This window comes from Mandrillus leucophaeus, unplaced genomic scaffold (genome assembly GCF_000951045.1).
Source record: "Mandrillus leucophaeus isolate KB7577 unplaced genomic scaffold, Mleu.le_1.0 Scaffold531, whole genome shotgun sequence".
NCBI classification, from domain to species: domain Eukaryota; kingdom Metazoa; phylum Chordata; class Mammalia; order Primates; family Cercopithecidae; genus Mandrillus; species Mandrillus leucophaeus.
Window position 1 is genome coordinate 1,091,271 of NW_012105709.1, and position 15,879 is coordinate 1,107,149.

At 40.4% G+C, this 15,879-nt stretch overlaps 1 protein-coding gene across 2 annotated transcripts in view; it reads right to left on the reverse strand.

Annotated features, from left to right (window-relative positions):
• The window catches only part of PHACTR2 (phosphatase and actin regulator 2), a 244,839-nt gene that overhangs the window by 90,745 nt on the left and 138,215 nt on the right, over positions 1-15,879 (reverse strand). For both annotated transcript variants that reach the window (XM_011997161.1, XM_011997160.1), the window contains exon 3: positions 3,432-3,512. In XM_011997161.1, coding sequence (XP_011852551.1) covers positions 3,432-3,512 — 81 coding nt within the window. The remainder of the gene's footprint in view (positions 1-3,431; positions 3,513-15,879) is intronic.

A 15,879-nucleotide genomic window follows, 5' to 3' on the forward strand; every position in this document is an offset into this window, starting at 1 on the left:
TAAAACTAAAATAAACAATAATTGAAGGTAATGCCATTACAAGTAAATCTCAACTATTTTAATAAAATTAAAGTAAGAATTTTTTAAAGACTATATGTCAAACAAAGAGAACCCAAATGATTCTTAATTCCTGTTATTAAATCCCAAGAAATTAGCTATAAAAAGGAGAACACAATATATCCAGATAAAATAAAAATGAAGAATCAAAAATTCCAAACAAAATAGAAAACCACTTGCTTATACATAAAAATCTTCAGTTTTTAGGTAACTCAAATATAAATTTATCTTTGTTTTCTTTGACTTTAGTTGGTAATAAAAGTATATTGAAGTCATGTCAATGACAATTTAGTTCTATTTTAAGCATTATTATATTAAAATTCTTTAATTAAATAACTTATTTATTAAATTTAGAAAAACCTAGAGAGAAATTTTAATAGTCATGACACAAGAAGAAATTGGATTAGCATATGATAGAGAGAAATAGTCAACAATGTGGAAAATACTTACTTTGAGGCATGAAATAAAGCCAGTTAGTATGAAAATAATTGTAGAAAAAAGAGACACATTTGTGATAAATATGGAATTCAAGAACAAAACAGAGGGGAAGTAAAGTTATTAATTAGTTGGTGTGTATATTGAAAAGGTTTTCTAGTATTGAGTGTTAAGGAAGTTGTTTTAGAATTAAAATAAGTTAAATCCTTGATATAGTGTATGTGTGTAAGTAAAATACAAGCAGAGCAAAGGAAAGCAAGAAGGTGCTGAGCTGAATGGCAGGTGACAATAAGCGGCCCAAGTCAACACGTCTCACGGGAGCAAAGGAAAAAGAAAACTCACAACGTAGTTATCAGCTTAAAGTAAAATGAGAGATAAAGCACAAACAGGAAAAGGAGCACGAGGGTGTTTGAAGGGGGTCACCTCCTTCTAGTAAACAGGTGTAGTGGGGATATATTATAGTTAAAGGAAGGACAGATAGAAAGAGAAAATCATGTATGACCAAAAGGCAAGTGATAAAAGTCCACAGTGGGAGAAAAGGAAAGGACGGTGCACAGGCAAAACCACCTCCACACCCTCATGTCAAAAGCTAAGGGAAAAGATGGAGGGAAAAAAGCAGAGGTAAGCAGCAAACTTGTACTAGATCATAGACTTCCCTGGAGAGAAGACGAATCACTGAACTTTTAGGTTGAAGGTATGTTTGGATGTAAAAAAGAGAACCTAAAAAGAAAAATAATAATAACTGGGAGAGTATGGGACATGATGGGATGGGGTCAAACTCAGGGTAGCTAGGGGGATTTTTAAAGTCTATCTGGCTGACTGAATAAAGGGCTTGATGGACAGACACTGTCAAGAGCAGAGGCAAGGTCAAGAAGATCAAGGCAAAGAACGAATCTTCACTGGCAGCAGAAAGAAGGTTGTTACCAAGAACAGCAGCTTCTAGTCTCTCAGACTGAAATTCTCCAGATAATTGCTTTTGGGAAAATTACAGAAAACTATTTTCTCCAGCCCTCAGCTGAAAAGGGGAAGGTCTCCATTTACCACTGACATCCTCAGGAACCTTCAACCATTAGATAATTTCTACAGTTCTAGATAGGGAAGATGCAAAAGCTGCAAAGTAAAATCTAGTAGTTTATGACTTCTCAAACATTAAGCCTATTATTATATTATGTTAGGTTAAAAAAAGTTTTGTTCTTTTATGTTTTAAAACTTTTACTTTCCACTGCAAAAGTTAAATAACAAGATCAGAGAGTCAGATTTCTGAGAAGTATATGTTGGCCCAAGAAATTATAATCTATGAGGCAAACAGTTTCACTGATTAGGCAGAATAAAAATCATTTCTTTAAACTGACTCTTGCTACTTGGTTTTTAGAAAGAGCAAATTCTTTTTCTACCTACAAATTTTAATTAGGAAAAAAAGATGGGCTTTGAATCTTCACCTTTAAACCCATTAACAGTTTCAATCGTAAAATTTTCCATTTTGTACTTTCCTTAAAATATTTCTAAACAAATGATGCCTAATAAGTGCATTGGCCCATCCCATAAAGCTGATGGCCCAGTGTTAAGCTTTCAATGGGTGTATTATTTCTCTATTGCCTTCAGAGACATTGGACAGGGGATTAATTTTGATATTGCAAGTCTACTTTTAAGTTTCAAAAGTTAGAAATATGCATTTTTAACTCTTAAAAGTCTCAAACAGGAAATAAGTAGCTTCAAAATAATAGAAAAACAGGGAAAACATAAAATTCATTCATAAAGTAGAGTAAGAAAAGTTTGACAGGTCAGAAATTGAAGTAAAATACCTAAAATTGCGAGGGCTTAAGAAAATGCTACTATTCACTCCAGAGTTCCCTATTTTCTTTGAATCAGGAGAAAAACAGGAAAGCATTTTTCAGCTCCACTCTGGAATTATTCAGATGCTGGAAAAAGCATGTCATTTTGATTTACAAATAGTGAATGCCAAAAAATGTTAAGTCCTTTGCAAGGAACATATATCAGGAAAACAGCTGTATTATTATTTCAATTTCAATTTCAATTCTAAATTAATAGCATTTTATTTGTTCCCATAAAAGTACAATAATAATACTTTATTATTACAGTAAATGTGAGGTGAAGGGAGGCATGAGATAAATCAACAATGTTGCAACAAAATGTCCTTTAATTTTAAATTTAATAGTGGAAGGGATGAAAATGATTAGGTATTATTTATTTGGAGAAATAACCAATGTTAGTGTCTTCTTTTAAGGGTCAGTACCAGTTTCTATCTGATCTTTGTCTTTTCTGAACAAAGTTCCTCCTTGGGAGGATAGAGAAAAAAAGAGAAGATCAGAGATAGGGGAAAAAATTAGAAATAATCATTGCTAGGGAAAGATTCAGAGAAATGAAAAGAGAACAATACTGCAAAATTACTTGAGAGAAGGCAGAAAGCAGGTTAGTTTAGTCTGCCTATTCATGCTTTATTGATTGTACATTTCAGTGTTATTATAGAGTGCAAAGGACAAGAGGTATGTGTGCCTTCTCTCTTCTGTTTTATTGGTAGTCTTAAGAAACAAAATAGCATGAACCAAGCTAAAACTTTGCATTTACTCAAACACATGAGTTTCATGTGAATAGAAAGACTGAAGCTCAAGAATACAGAAGAGAAGGAGCCATAAGCACTTGTATCTCATCTGTATCGGCCTCGGATGTACCTTTGCAGAGTTTTAGGTTTAGAATGACATATGGTGACGGATTCACCAGGAAAGTCACTAGAATTTTGTAGTACTTCAGATTCTCTGCAGCTCACAAAGGCATCACCAATGGGAGCAAGGCTCTTGGAATGCAGTAATCACTGCTTTACCTTACAAAGACCATGATCATTTTAAATTTCAAAAGAAAACAAAAGAAAGACCAAAGAATGAAGGACCGAAATATTTAAAATGTATGATTAATTTCCTCACCTTGATCAGGCAATTCCTTAAGAACTCCCCTTCTTATCAGCTCCTCTCTACTTTGTCGTGTGGATATCTTCCTTTCTAATACTTTTAAAAAGAACAAGCACAAGTAAGAATCAAGTCATTCCTTAAGATAATTATGAAAAACATTCCAAGTAGAATTGAGCACATTTATTCTGCTCACATGAGGGCTCAAACTCGTTTTCTTAGTTGCTTAACAAAACACATGATCAGAGTTGAATCAACACAGCTATGACAAAAGCAAATGGCTGCAGCTCATGATCTGAAGTCCAGCCGCCATCCCTGGTCTTTCAAATGGCCACCTTTGGCCTGGCTTCCAGACATATTATTCCATACCAGCTAGAGAGCATAAAGGCTGCTTCTAACGTTGAAGCTAGAAATGTCGCATTCTAAAACACATGATTCTATGGATGTGCAGTGTATGTAGAAGATATGTATGCTTACATTAAAAAAACATAAACATTCAGTAAATATTCTGGGTAACCCATTTGCATTCCAGGAAAATGAATTATTTTCTAGTGTTTTCTCTCTCACTCCATCTATTACAAAAGCCCAACACATCATATTTCTATTACTCTTTCTCCTGCATTCTCACTAATTCTGGAGAGTTCTGGTATATTACCTGACAATCCCCAGGTCTTAGGAGGATGGAGAAGGCAATTAAGAATAATCAGCTTTCAGCCAGGAACAGTGGCTCATGCCTGTAATCCCAGCACTTTGGGGGGCTGAGGTGGGTGGATCACCTGAGGTCAGGAGTTCGAGACCAGCCTGGCCAACATGGCAAAACCCCATCTCCAAAAAATACAAAAATTAGCTGGGCATAGTGGTGGGCACCTGTAACCCCAGCTATTCAGGAGGCTGAGGCAGGAAAACCATTTGAACCCAGGAGGCAGAGGCTGCAGTGAGCCAAGATCCCACCATTGCACTCCAGCCTGGGCAACAAGAGCGAAACTCCATCTCAGAAAAAAAAAAATAATAATAATAATCAGTTTTCACAGACATGTAAAGTCATGGGAATCTTAATATCGATTCTTCTTCTGGAAGAAATGTAAACTCCTGGTAGAACTTCAAACTGGGGCTTGGGAGCTTAGTAGTGTTCTCCTGAGTGTGTATAGTATTAAATCCTGTGCTCTACATGTCCATGCAACTGCAAAGTCCATTCCTCACTTTCAGGGGCCAAGAAGGTGCGTAAAATTAACACGTGGTCATGTCATCTCCTAATCCTGAGTCAGCATTTCCCAAAGTGTGTTCTGCAGAACTCTATTTCCTCCAGACCCTCTGTTTAAAAATGTACTTTGACACAGCAGCGAAGGGCCAGATAAGGAGTCTAGAGCACTTTGAAGAGCAGGAAAGCTAAACTGTTAGAGAACAGGCAGCTACAGTAGCATGAGATTTCTGACGCTCCCCGATTCCTGCTCCTGGCCTCATAATCTGCAAATCCTGGAACTACTCTAGACAACATCATTTCAACTAAACTAAAGCCATTACCCCAAACCAGGCCTTGACACATCCAAAGGGAGCAACTGATAACACTAAGAAGACATTTGTGATAACACTAAGAACATGTTTGCTCAGAGGCTCCAGGGCCTCAAGCAAGGACACTGATAGGAGACAGGGTGGGAGGACGTGCCGTGGGCAGCCAGCTTTGTAGTAAGTGCATGAAAGTCTTCCATAGGTGTTTCCTAATTGCATGCACCACAGAATAGCAACACTTAGTTTCTTGAAGAACCTGGATTTTTTTTCCTTTCTGATAACTAGAAATTGTGTATTCCTGTTTTAAATCCTGGTTGCTAGAAAGATCAGAGTAAAACTGGATATTTGACACAGACTTCATATGACAATTCGTGGATGGAATCTGTTTCCTCCTTCTCTAAAACCTGACTTTATTTACATTTTATGTACAATATAGAAGCTCTTTACTGTAAGTTTTGTCAAACTTTTTTTGGATAGAATCAGAATAGAAACAAACAGGAAAATGAGTGAATGAATGAATATATGGTCAAAAGAAGGACAATGAACAGCTTATGGGTTTAAAAGGAGACATACACAGAAGGCTTCCCTCCCTTTCTTTGGATTCCTCACTCACTCCATTCTTCCGGTGCCTTCCAGAAGCAAGTAACAACAGCTCACTTAAAGGTTAGTGATTTCAGTGAAAAAAGTTATCCAGGCAAGGAGTTTTTTTGTTTGTTTGTTTTTTGTTGTTTTTAACTGGGAGTTCTATTATGTAAAAAGAGTGCTGTTATTTAAATACAGTTTCAATTTGTTCAGCCTCTGGTCCAAGAGGAGAGAACTCTTATCAATGCAGGAAGCCAAAGAACACCCACAGTGACAGGTGGGACACTGCTGGGATTTTGCAGGTGCTTTAGAAGGACCTTGACCACTGTAGCCTCCCAGGGATTGTAAAAACCCATTCATGCTTGACTGGGCTCTGAGGAGTGGCAGGATTCTGTAGACCTCCTCCAACAGTTGTCTTGGACTCCATTCCTGGGGACAGGCCCAGAGATTCATGGCTGTTCTGCCCTAAACCTGAGGATGAAGGTGGCAAGAAGGCAAGAGCAAGTGCCTCTGGCTTAGGGATCAGGCCACATTCTCGCAAACCAAATGCACTGCCAATTCAGAATTCAATCATTGTGGCTGTCTTCCTAATCGGCCCTTTGCTCATAAAAAACAAAACTTTTACTTGTTTGCTGCTTCTTTAAAATTATCCAAAACACAAAATGGCTACCAGAAGTCCTGGATTCTAGTCCTTGAATTCCTATAACTAGTTGAGTGACCCTGGGCAGTCACTTTTGAGTTCCTGGGCCTCTAATCCATTATCTGTAAAATAACGGACAAAATTGAAGGATCACTAAGGACAATTCATAAAGCTCAAATGCTGTGTGATCCTGTATCATTAATCGAGGCTGTCTGTAATCTCTGCTTCGGGCACCTTTTAAAACGTTCATTCTTGCACTAAAAAATCATCTGATAGCCTGGAATATACCAGGTTTCTTATTCTGCCTTTCCATTATGGATCCCGGAGGATTCTTTAGTTTTAGTTTTGAGTTTTCTTTTGCTTAAATTCTAATTTAGTCTCAGCTAAAAATTCCCCCTTTCTTCCTTGTAAACTAAAAATTCCCCCTCTTTTCTTTCTTGTAAACTCTGGAGCTTTGAAGCAGCAGCCTTGGCTTCCTGCCAAGAATCAAAACCAACAGCTTTGTTCTTTTGCTCTAATTCCTATAAACAGGCTCTGATAGGAAAATGCCGTTGGCTATTTGTTTGGTCTTTGGCTGAGAGCATGTTTAACACACAATGCGGATACCTGTGTACAGGGCCAATGAGAACAAACTGCAGGCGACTGAGCACGGAAAGTATGTTGCTGGGGCACAACATTCCAACCACCCTCTCACAGCAGTACAAGTATCTCATTCTTCACCTTTTAAAATATTTGCCTCTTGTTTATATAGTGCCTGCATGTTTGCAGAGCACATTCACTGGACACTTTTCCATGGGCTCAGAGGGGGTTTGCATTGCAATGAATCTGAGAGGTCATTCTAGTTCAACACACCGCACAAAGCAGGCGCTATCTCAGAATATTCCTGAGATGTGCTCACCTGCTCAAAATCATTCAGAGGGAAGATGCTCATTTTAAGGCACAGCCCACTTCAGTGTCAATCACCCTCATTTTGAGGAAGGTATTCCAGAGAAGGAGTCAAATCGCACGCCCTGTAACTTCTGCACATTAGTCTAACCCAAGCTCTCTGTAGCTGTGGACTAGAGTCAGTTGTTTGTGAGCAGAAAACGGCATCAGTCGGCTCCAGGTCATCACTGAGAGCCTGCTGTTATTGCAGCCTGCTTGAATCTGATCCCAAGTATCCCACCAGCTGCTCTTTGACTTTGAAGCTCACACCAATCTATGCACAGAAATCTATGCACCGATCTATGCACCACAGCTACAGCATAACCAAGATACTGCCAGGGAAGATGCTAGTGGGGCACGGGTCGCTGAATGTAGCTGAATACAGTAGCTAAGGTGTCTCCATGAAAAGTATTACCACCAGTCGAATAAATAAATGGCCCATGGCCTGTCACTTTTATCCCAACTGGAAAAGCATACGAGCTTTTTTATACCAAGATCAAACAAAGCCATGATTTCTGCATCACTCTGCATTGGGCTAATTGACGTTTTGACAGTTCAATTCTGATAACAACAGTGCACACTCTAATTCTCTCTGGGAAGCGAAGGAAGCACTGCCCTGCATTTTCCTGACTTCATGCTTATACTCTGGTAATCTTCCCAAAACTTCCCATGGCTGCTCATCTCACTTCCAATAATCTCTGAACTCACCGCAGCACCTTACGCTGTCCCTCCTATCACGTGCCTGGCTCCTAAACACTTCCTTCTAGCTTTCGGCTTCAATTCCTTGGGGCCCCGCTGCTTCTCCCCTGAGGCGTGGCCCCCTGCATGGTGGCCTCTGTCCTTCCCAGGAGGCCATCTCTCCAGACACCTGCTAGACTCACTCCATCTTGTCCCACAAGTCCCTGCTCAAAGGTCACCTTAGTAGAAGTCCCTTCCCTGAACTTCTGGTATAGAATGGTTATTCCCCTTCCCAACTTTATCTCTTCTTTTCGGGCAAAACCCATCATCACCTCCTAACATATGTAAGTATCATCTCGTTGAGAATCAAAATTCTGTTTTGCTTACTGCTGTGTCCCCAACGTTTACTTACAGGCTGTTGGCTTTGTAAAAATATGTGTATTTGTTGAATAAAATAAAAGAAAATAAGCTAATCATGATAACGGTATTGTTTCTGCCCCTTCCCAGTCCTCGATTTGGGATAAAGGAAGTGAGACTTGTGGCAAAACCCTGAGGGACAAGAATCTTCTGTCTTCTTCCTCCCTAATTTTTGGCTGGGCCAGTCCTAGGGAAAAAAATCTCAACCTTCTGTCCCATGGATAATCTGAAAAAGTCTCTGTATGCACTGAAGAAGGGAGCTCACAGTGTGTAGATGACAAACACCAGCAACTAGCAGGGTGAAGTTCACGACTGGGCTCCCCATAAATTAGAAATGATTTATGATGTCCTTCTGGGCATGGAGAGGTAGCTGTGGAGCTGCACTCAGGAAAAGAGGTTGGAGCGTATGCCGCTGGCTTTTTTCTGCAGATACTTGGCCGGGATTTCATATTACTCTGGAAATATCTGTGAGAGTAAATCTTGTCGTCAACAAGTCACTTGTGTTTTTCTCTGGCGAGGAAAGAGAGTCCTAATTCTCAATTCTAACACCATTTAATGACTGGACAAAATAGAAGAGCAAATAGAATACTATTAAATAAGCGTGCCATGTTATCTTCTCAGTTCTGAGTACTGAATGGCCTCACTGTAAAACTGTGACAGAAACACACAAAACCACTTGTCTCGTGTTGAAAGTGTTCCACAAGAGCCTGGCTCGGCTTTGCCCCTCTTCAATAGCAGTTGCAGAAAACAGAATGTCAGAAAATGGTCTGCTTTTAAAAAGATCTTCACTAAGGCAGAGCTAAGTCATTTAAAGAAACAACCATCTCAATGCCACCCAACAGGACATTTGCAAAAACCTTCCAAAACATCCCAAGAATGTACGGCAGAGATACAAAGCCAACATCCCCACCTAAAAACACTCAGGGGTCTGGCGATTTTTTTGTTTATCTGCTCCAACCACTCCCCTACTAAAGAATTCTACAGTCTGTGGAACAAGTTGGACTTGGAACGGCAGCCAAGCTTTACAACCGGTCCCAGCGAACCATTTTTCCCGTCACTTTCCTTCCATCTCTTTTTTGCAAGCCTAGCATTAAAGTCAAACTTCTTGCCATTTCCTAAACATCTCTTGCAGTTCTTCAGCTCCATTCCTTCACATATTGCTCCTTCTTCCTAGAATTTAGACTGTTTCCCTATCACCCGCCAGTGAAATCTACCCGAAAATTTTAAGTCCTCTTCACACAGTAGAGCTGCATGGAGATCTCACTATCCTGATGGGCTAGAACTTTGTGTTCCAAAAGCACTTTTAACTAACTTCTCTGTGCCTCAGCTTCCTCATTTGCAAAATGGAGAGATAGCAACTACTTTTCTGGTTCTTCTGGAGACTAAATAGGTTAAACCAAGTAAAATACTTAGACCAGTACCTAGGATCTAGAAAGCATTCAATACATATTAGCTATTAACTATTATTTCTGTTATAGCACTTACTAAGTTGTTCATTACTAAATTCATGTGTATGTGACTGCATACTCACATGATTCTGGTCTAAGCCTTCTGAGGGATGTCATGCTTATCATTTCATTCCCATAATGCCAAAAGTAATATATCGCACAGAGTAGACATTGGGGACCTAAGTCTAGACATTGGGGACCTAAGTCTTTTTGAGGGGGAAGGAGGGAAGGCATGTCTAGCATCCTTTACTACTTTTAGAAATGACCCTCTTGACATTTTTCCTTTGGGAAACCACATTCCCCCTCTCTTAGTCTGTGTCATTTGTATAAAGTTAACCTCATCCCTGGGCACTAGGCTCTTGGGCTCAGGGCGGTATCCCCCTGGCACTGGTGACTGGTTCAGAGAGGGACACCATGCTTAAGTTGCAGAAATAAGATCCAGGCCCCAAAAATGTGCTGCAACAATAGGAAAGCAAGGCTTTCTCTTTCTTCTGGAGCTGTTAAAACCAGATAAATATGAGCAAGAGTGGCTAGCGGCCACCTTGCCTCCACAAGAGAAGAGTTGAAGTTAACAACAACAACAAAAGCCAATAGAGAGGAAATACAGACTCAAAAGAGGAAGCGAGACAGGTTCCTAATGAGATAGCTTGTAAGCACCTGGATCCAACTATGCCTGAAGGTTGTCTGCCCCTGGATTTTTCAGTTACATGAGCCAGTAAGTTCTCTATTTGATTAAGCTTGTTATGATTCATCAGCAGTGAAGAGCCCTGACTAATCAAAAAGGTATCAAATAAAAATTTTTTTTTTTTTGAGACAGAGTTTCGCTTTTTGCCTAGGCTGGAGCGCACTGGTGGTGTGATCTCGGCTCACTGCAATCTCCACCTCCCAGGTTTAAGCAATTCTCCTGCTTCAGCCTCCCAAGTAGCTGGGATTACAGGCACCCACCACCACGCCCAGCTAATTTTTTTTGTATTTTTGGTAGAGACGGGGTTTCACCATGTTGGCCAGGCTGGTCTCGAACTCCTGACCTCAGGTGATCCGCCTGTCTCAGCCTCCCAAAGTACTTGGATTACAGGCATGAGCCACCACGCCCAGCCTCAAATAAATGTTTTTAAATTGAATTTTCTTCCACTACTCACCACAGATTCTCTAGGTTTTTGAGGACAGAAAAATGAAAGGAGAACTAATATAGCCCCTCTTTTACCCACTCAGGAGTTTGAAACTTGGTCAGGACTTAAGAAAGAGGAAGATGAAGAGATCTGTGTTCCTTCCTCCTCTTGGGAAATTACTGTCACAACCTCGCCCAGAAATCTGATAATAATCATCTATTTTTTATGTGCTTGGAGAACATTTTCCTTTTTATTTTCTACCCACTATCCCTAAAAGATAAGCTAAGCAATTATTATTATTATTATTATCATTATTGTCAGTTTTTTTTTTTTTTTTTTCAGATGGAGTCTCACTTTGTCACCCAAGCTGGAGTGCAGTGGGGCCATCTTGGCTCATTGTAACCTCTGCCTCCCAGGTTCAAGTGATTCTCCTGCCTCAGTCTCCTGAGTAGCTGGGATTACAGGCATGCGCCACCATGCCTGGCTAATTTTTGTATTTTTAGTAGAGATGGGGTTTCACCATGTTGGCCAGGCTGGTCTCGAACTCCTTAGTCATTCTCCTGCCTCAGCCTCCTGAGTATCTGGGATTACAGGCGTGCACCACCATGCCTGGCTAAGTTTTGTAGTTTTAGTAGAGATGGGTTTTTTGCCATGTTGGCTAGGCTGGTCTCAAACTCCTGACTCATTCTCCTGCCTCAGCCTCCTGAGTAGCTGGGAATACAGACATGTGCCACCATGCCTGGATAATTTTTGTATTTTTAGTAGAGATGGGTTTTTGCTATGTTGGCCAGGCTGGTTTCGAACTCCTGACCTCAAGTGATCCGCCTGCCTCGGCCTCCCAAAGTGCTGGGATTACAGGCGTGAGCCACTGTGCTGGGCTAAGCAGTTATTTTTATTGTCCTCCTCAGATAAGGGTATTGAGACTTAGAGAGGCTAAATACATTTTCCAGTCACACAGTAAGAACCTGGTTGAACCCAGGTGTGTCTAACCAAAAGACTACTGCTTTGTATTCTCCAATCTGAGTTGATAATTCCAAATATTCCAACTTTCCCATCAGAGGTACACTGCTTTCTGATTTTTCTTAAGAAAGCAGACAGCAGAACAACTTTTTAAAGTTAATTTTAGATGGGTATTTTTTAAATGGTAGTACATTCTCACAGAGTTCAAATTATAAAAGGATACAGTGCAAATTCTCACTCTTGCCCTACCTCCCAACTATCAGACTTGAACCTCAGCCTTACTCCACAAGCAATTCGCCACTGTGATTAGTGTCTCGTGTATCCTTCCAGACATGCTTGAACAAATATTCATTTTATTTTTTCCTTTTTTGTTTTTTACATAAAAAGTAGGATATTTTGTAATGGTTGTTTTGTTTTTGTAAAAGTATCAGAAGTGTGTGAACCACAGCAACTCCATCTTGAATAGAGGCTGGGTAAAATGAGGCTAAGACCTACTGGGCAGCATTCCCAGATGGCTAGGGCATTCCAAATCACAGAATCAAATAGGAGGTCAGCACAAGATACAGGTCATAAAGACCTTGATGATAAAACTGGTTGCAATAAAGAAGCTGGCTAAAATCCACCGAAACCAAGATAGCCACAAGAGTGACCTCTGGTTCGTCCTCACTGCTACACTCCCACCAGCACTATGACAGTTTACAAATGCCATGGCAATGTTAGGAAGTTACCCTATATGGTCTAAAAAGGGGAGGCATGAACAATCCACCCCTTGTTTCGCATGTAATCATGACATAACCATAAAAACGGCAACCAGCAGCCCTGAGGGGTCTATGGAGCAGCCATTCTCTTATTCCTTTACTTTCTTAATAAACTTGCTTTCACTTTACTTTATGGACTCCCCCTGAATTCTTTCTTGTGCGAGATCCAAGAACCCTGTCTTGGGGTCTGGATCAGGACCCATTTCCCGAAACAAAAGTATGTAATAGTTTATAAATTTCAGGTAGTTGAGGTCACAGATAAGACGGAGGTGGGAGAGGGAAGAGGTGATTGTGTTTGACCTGTGCAAACAGCAGAAGCCAAAATCACCGTTGTTTCCAGAGGAGGTAAACTGGGAGTGGCCATGGGAGCTCAGCCCGTGGGGACCTATGGTTCTTATTCCTAAGGGATAAAGGTCCAGGATTCAAACAATGAGTAAGTCCTCAATCCCAGAAGGGCCAGGAAGTACAAGCAATCTCAGGAGAGTAATTAGAAGCCAGGATTTGAGTGCTACGTGTAACACCGCCTGTCCTTCCTCTTCACTCGGGCTCTCGCAAACTCATGAGAAACACAAATGCCTAAGACAGGTGTTTTTGAATTCATCTAGTTCAAAGAAAAGCTTGCGTGTTTCCATTTCCTGTTTCTTTACACTAAAAGATGGTAAACCTAAGACACAGTGACATCACAGAGGGGACCAATGTTTGAAATACAAATAATGATAATCATCCCTAGAGAAATTACATTCTAACCCCACACCAAAAAGAACAGGCTAGAGAACTGATTTTAAAGTGAGTCTGGCGGCCAGGCGCGGTGGCTCACACCTATAATCCCAGCACTTTGGAGGCCGAGGCGGGTGGATCATGAGGTCAGGAGATCGAGACCATCCTGGCAAACATGGGGAAACCCTGTCTCTACTAAAGATACAAAACTTAGATGGGCGTGGTGGTGCATGCCTGTAGTCCCAGCTACTCTAGAGCCTGAGGCAGGAGAATTGCTTGAACCCGGGGGGCAGAGGTTGCAGTGAGCCGAGACTGTGCCACTGCACTCCAGCCTGGGGACAGAGTGAGACTCCGTCTCAAAAATAAATAAATAAATAAATAAATAAATAAATAAATAAATAAGTAGTAATGAAGCTTTTCAAACTAAGAGATCAGAAACAACAGCCATTGGCAGAGAAGCTCCAGAGAGCCAGAACTTCTAACACCCTTCTCCATGATCTGCTGTCAATCTACACATTTCAGGGATTCAACATCTTTGATCAAGATGGGATAACATCTCTTTTCAGCAGTCAACAGCAAGCAAGATTAGATAGAAAAGAAATCTTAGTGACACTAAAGTATCCTAAATGAAGACATTCCCATTCATTTAATTTTTTTTTTTTTTCTTTTTTTTTTTTTGAGACAAGGTCCGCTCTATCACCCAGGCTGGAGTGCAGTTGCGGGATCTCAGCTCACTGCTGCAGCCTCCGCCTCCCGGGCTCAAGCCTTCCTCTCACCTTAGCCTCTCAAGTAGCTGGGACTACAGGCATGCACCACATGTCCAGCTAATTTTTGTATTTTTTTTTTTAAGAGATGGGGTTTTGTCATCTTGCCCAGGCTGATTGTGAGCTCAAGTGATCCATCTGCCTTGGCCTCCCAAAGTGCTAGGATTACAGGCATAAGTCACTGCACTGGTCCCAACTCATTTAAAGACCTAATTCTATTGCCCTGGGAAAAAGGTGGCTGAAATTCTTCTTATTTTAGGCTGGTCTTTTCAGAGGGGTCATGAAAAAAAATGTGTAATCTTTTTTTTTTTTTTTTGAGATGGAGTCTCCCTCTGTCGCCCAGGCTTGAGTGCAGTGGCATGATCTCAGCTCACTGCAACCTCCACCTCCCAGGTTCAAGTGATTCTCCTGTCTCAGCCTCCTGAGTAGCTAGGATTACAGGTGCCCGCCACCATGCCCAGCTAATTTTTGTATTTTTAGTAGAGACAGGGTTTCACCATGTTGGTCAGGCTGGTCTCAAACTCCTGACCTTGTGATCCGCCTGCCTCAGCCTCCCAAAGTGCTGGGATAACAGGCATGAGCCACCGCGCCTGGCAGTGTAAAAATGTATCATCTTTAAAAGCCTATTTTTTATTGAGTTGAGCCATGAACAATACATATTAAAACATCACCAACTCAGGTAGGTGGGGATAACCAGTGTAAGTTATAAGAAGATTTGAGTAGAAATTTCCCCAAATCCATGTTTATTACTTTCATTATACATATCCAATCAGACCAGGTTTCTTAAGATGATTAAAAAGTTTATTTTCTGGAGCATTCTTCACATTCTCTCCACTACCTACCATCTTGCCTGCACAACAGAGAGCACAGTATTTGTAAAGAACAGTATTCCTTTGGCAAAACTGGTCCAGGCCTAAACTAAAGCAGGAGAGAGAAACTACACCTGATTCCTGCCCAACCCTGCAGTGGTAGGAAAATGGGTAATTTCAACTAAAGTTTTCATTTTCTAAGATAAACAGAAAAATTGGGTTTGGGGAAACGTAACTTTTCACTGTAGCTGAAACTGTAACACTTAAGGTTTGATAGCAAAGCTAAGTTTGTTCTTAGACATTACCCTCTCTTTCAGTAATCCCCCCTTGCCACTTCATGTTTCAAATATTCTGATTACTAGGGTAATATCAGGTTCTCATCCTTCTTGAAGTTTGAAAGGCTAAAAGTGTAGAAGGAAGAATATATTCCTCTTAATATATACTATATATTTTATACAATAGGTTAGAATAGACTGGGCTGGGTGTGGCAGCTCACACCTGTAATCCCAAAGTTTTCAGAGGCCAAGACAGGAGGATCTCTTGAGCCCGGAGTTCGAGACCACCCTGGGCAAAATAGTGAGACCCCCCCATCACTCTAAAAAAATAATAATAATAAGATTTACTTTAAAAAGAATAGACTGCTGTATACCATATAGACATATATATAATATATGTAATTCTTAAGTGGTCTAGAATATATTATGTGTAGAAGCATTTTTGCATAATATTTACAGAAAGGTATAACATAAATATTATTCCTATACAATATTTATATAGAAGTTCACGATGTTATATTACATTATATATAATAGACTTCTATATAATACTTTTATATAGGATATATTCCAGTCCTTTTAAGAATATACCTTTGTGTTCAAATCCAGACCCTGCAAGTTATTAGTAGGTGATCACAGGCAAACTCCCCAACTTCTCTGAGCCTTTGTTTCCACATGAGAAAATATATGCACTAAAACCTAGCATGAATAGACATTAGGATGATTAAAATATCTTGCAGGCCAGGCGCAGTGGCTCACGCCTGTAATCCCAGCACTTTGGGAGGCCGAGGCGGGCGGATCACGAAGTCAGCAAATCGAGGCCATCCTGGCTAACATGGTGAAACCCATCTCTACTAAAAATTAAAAAAAAAAAAAAAA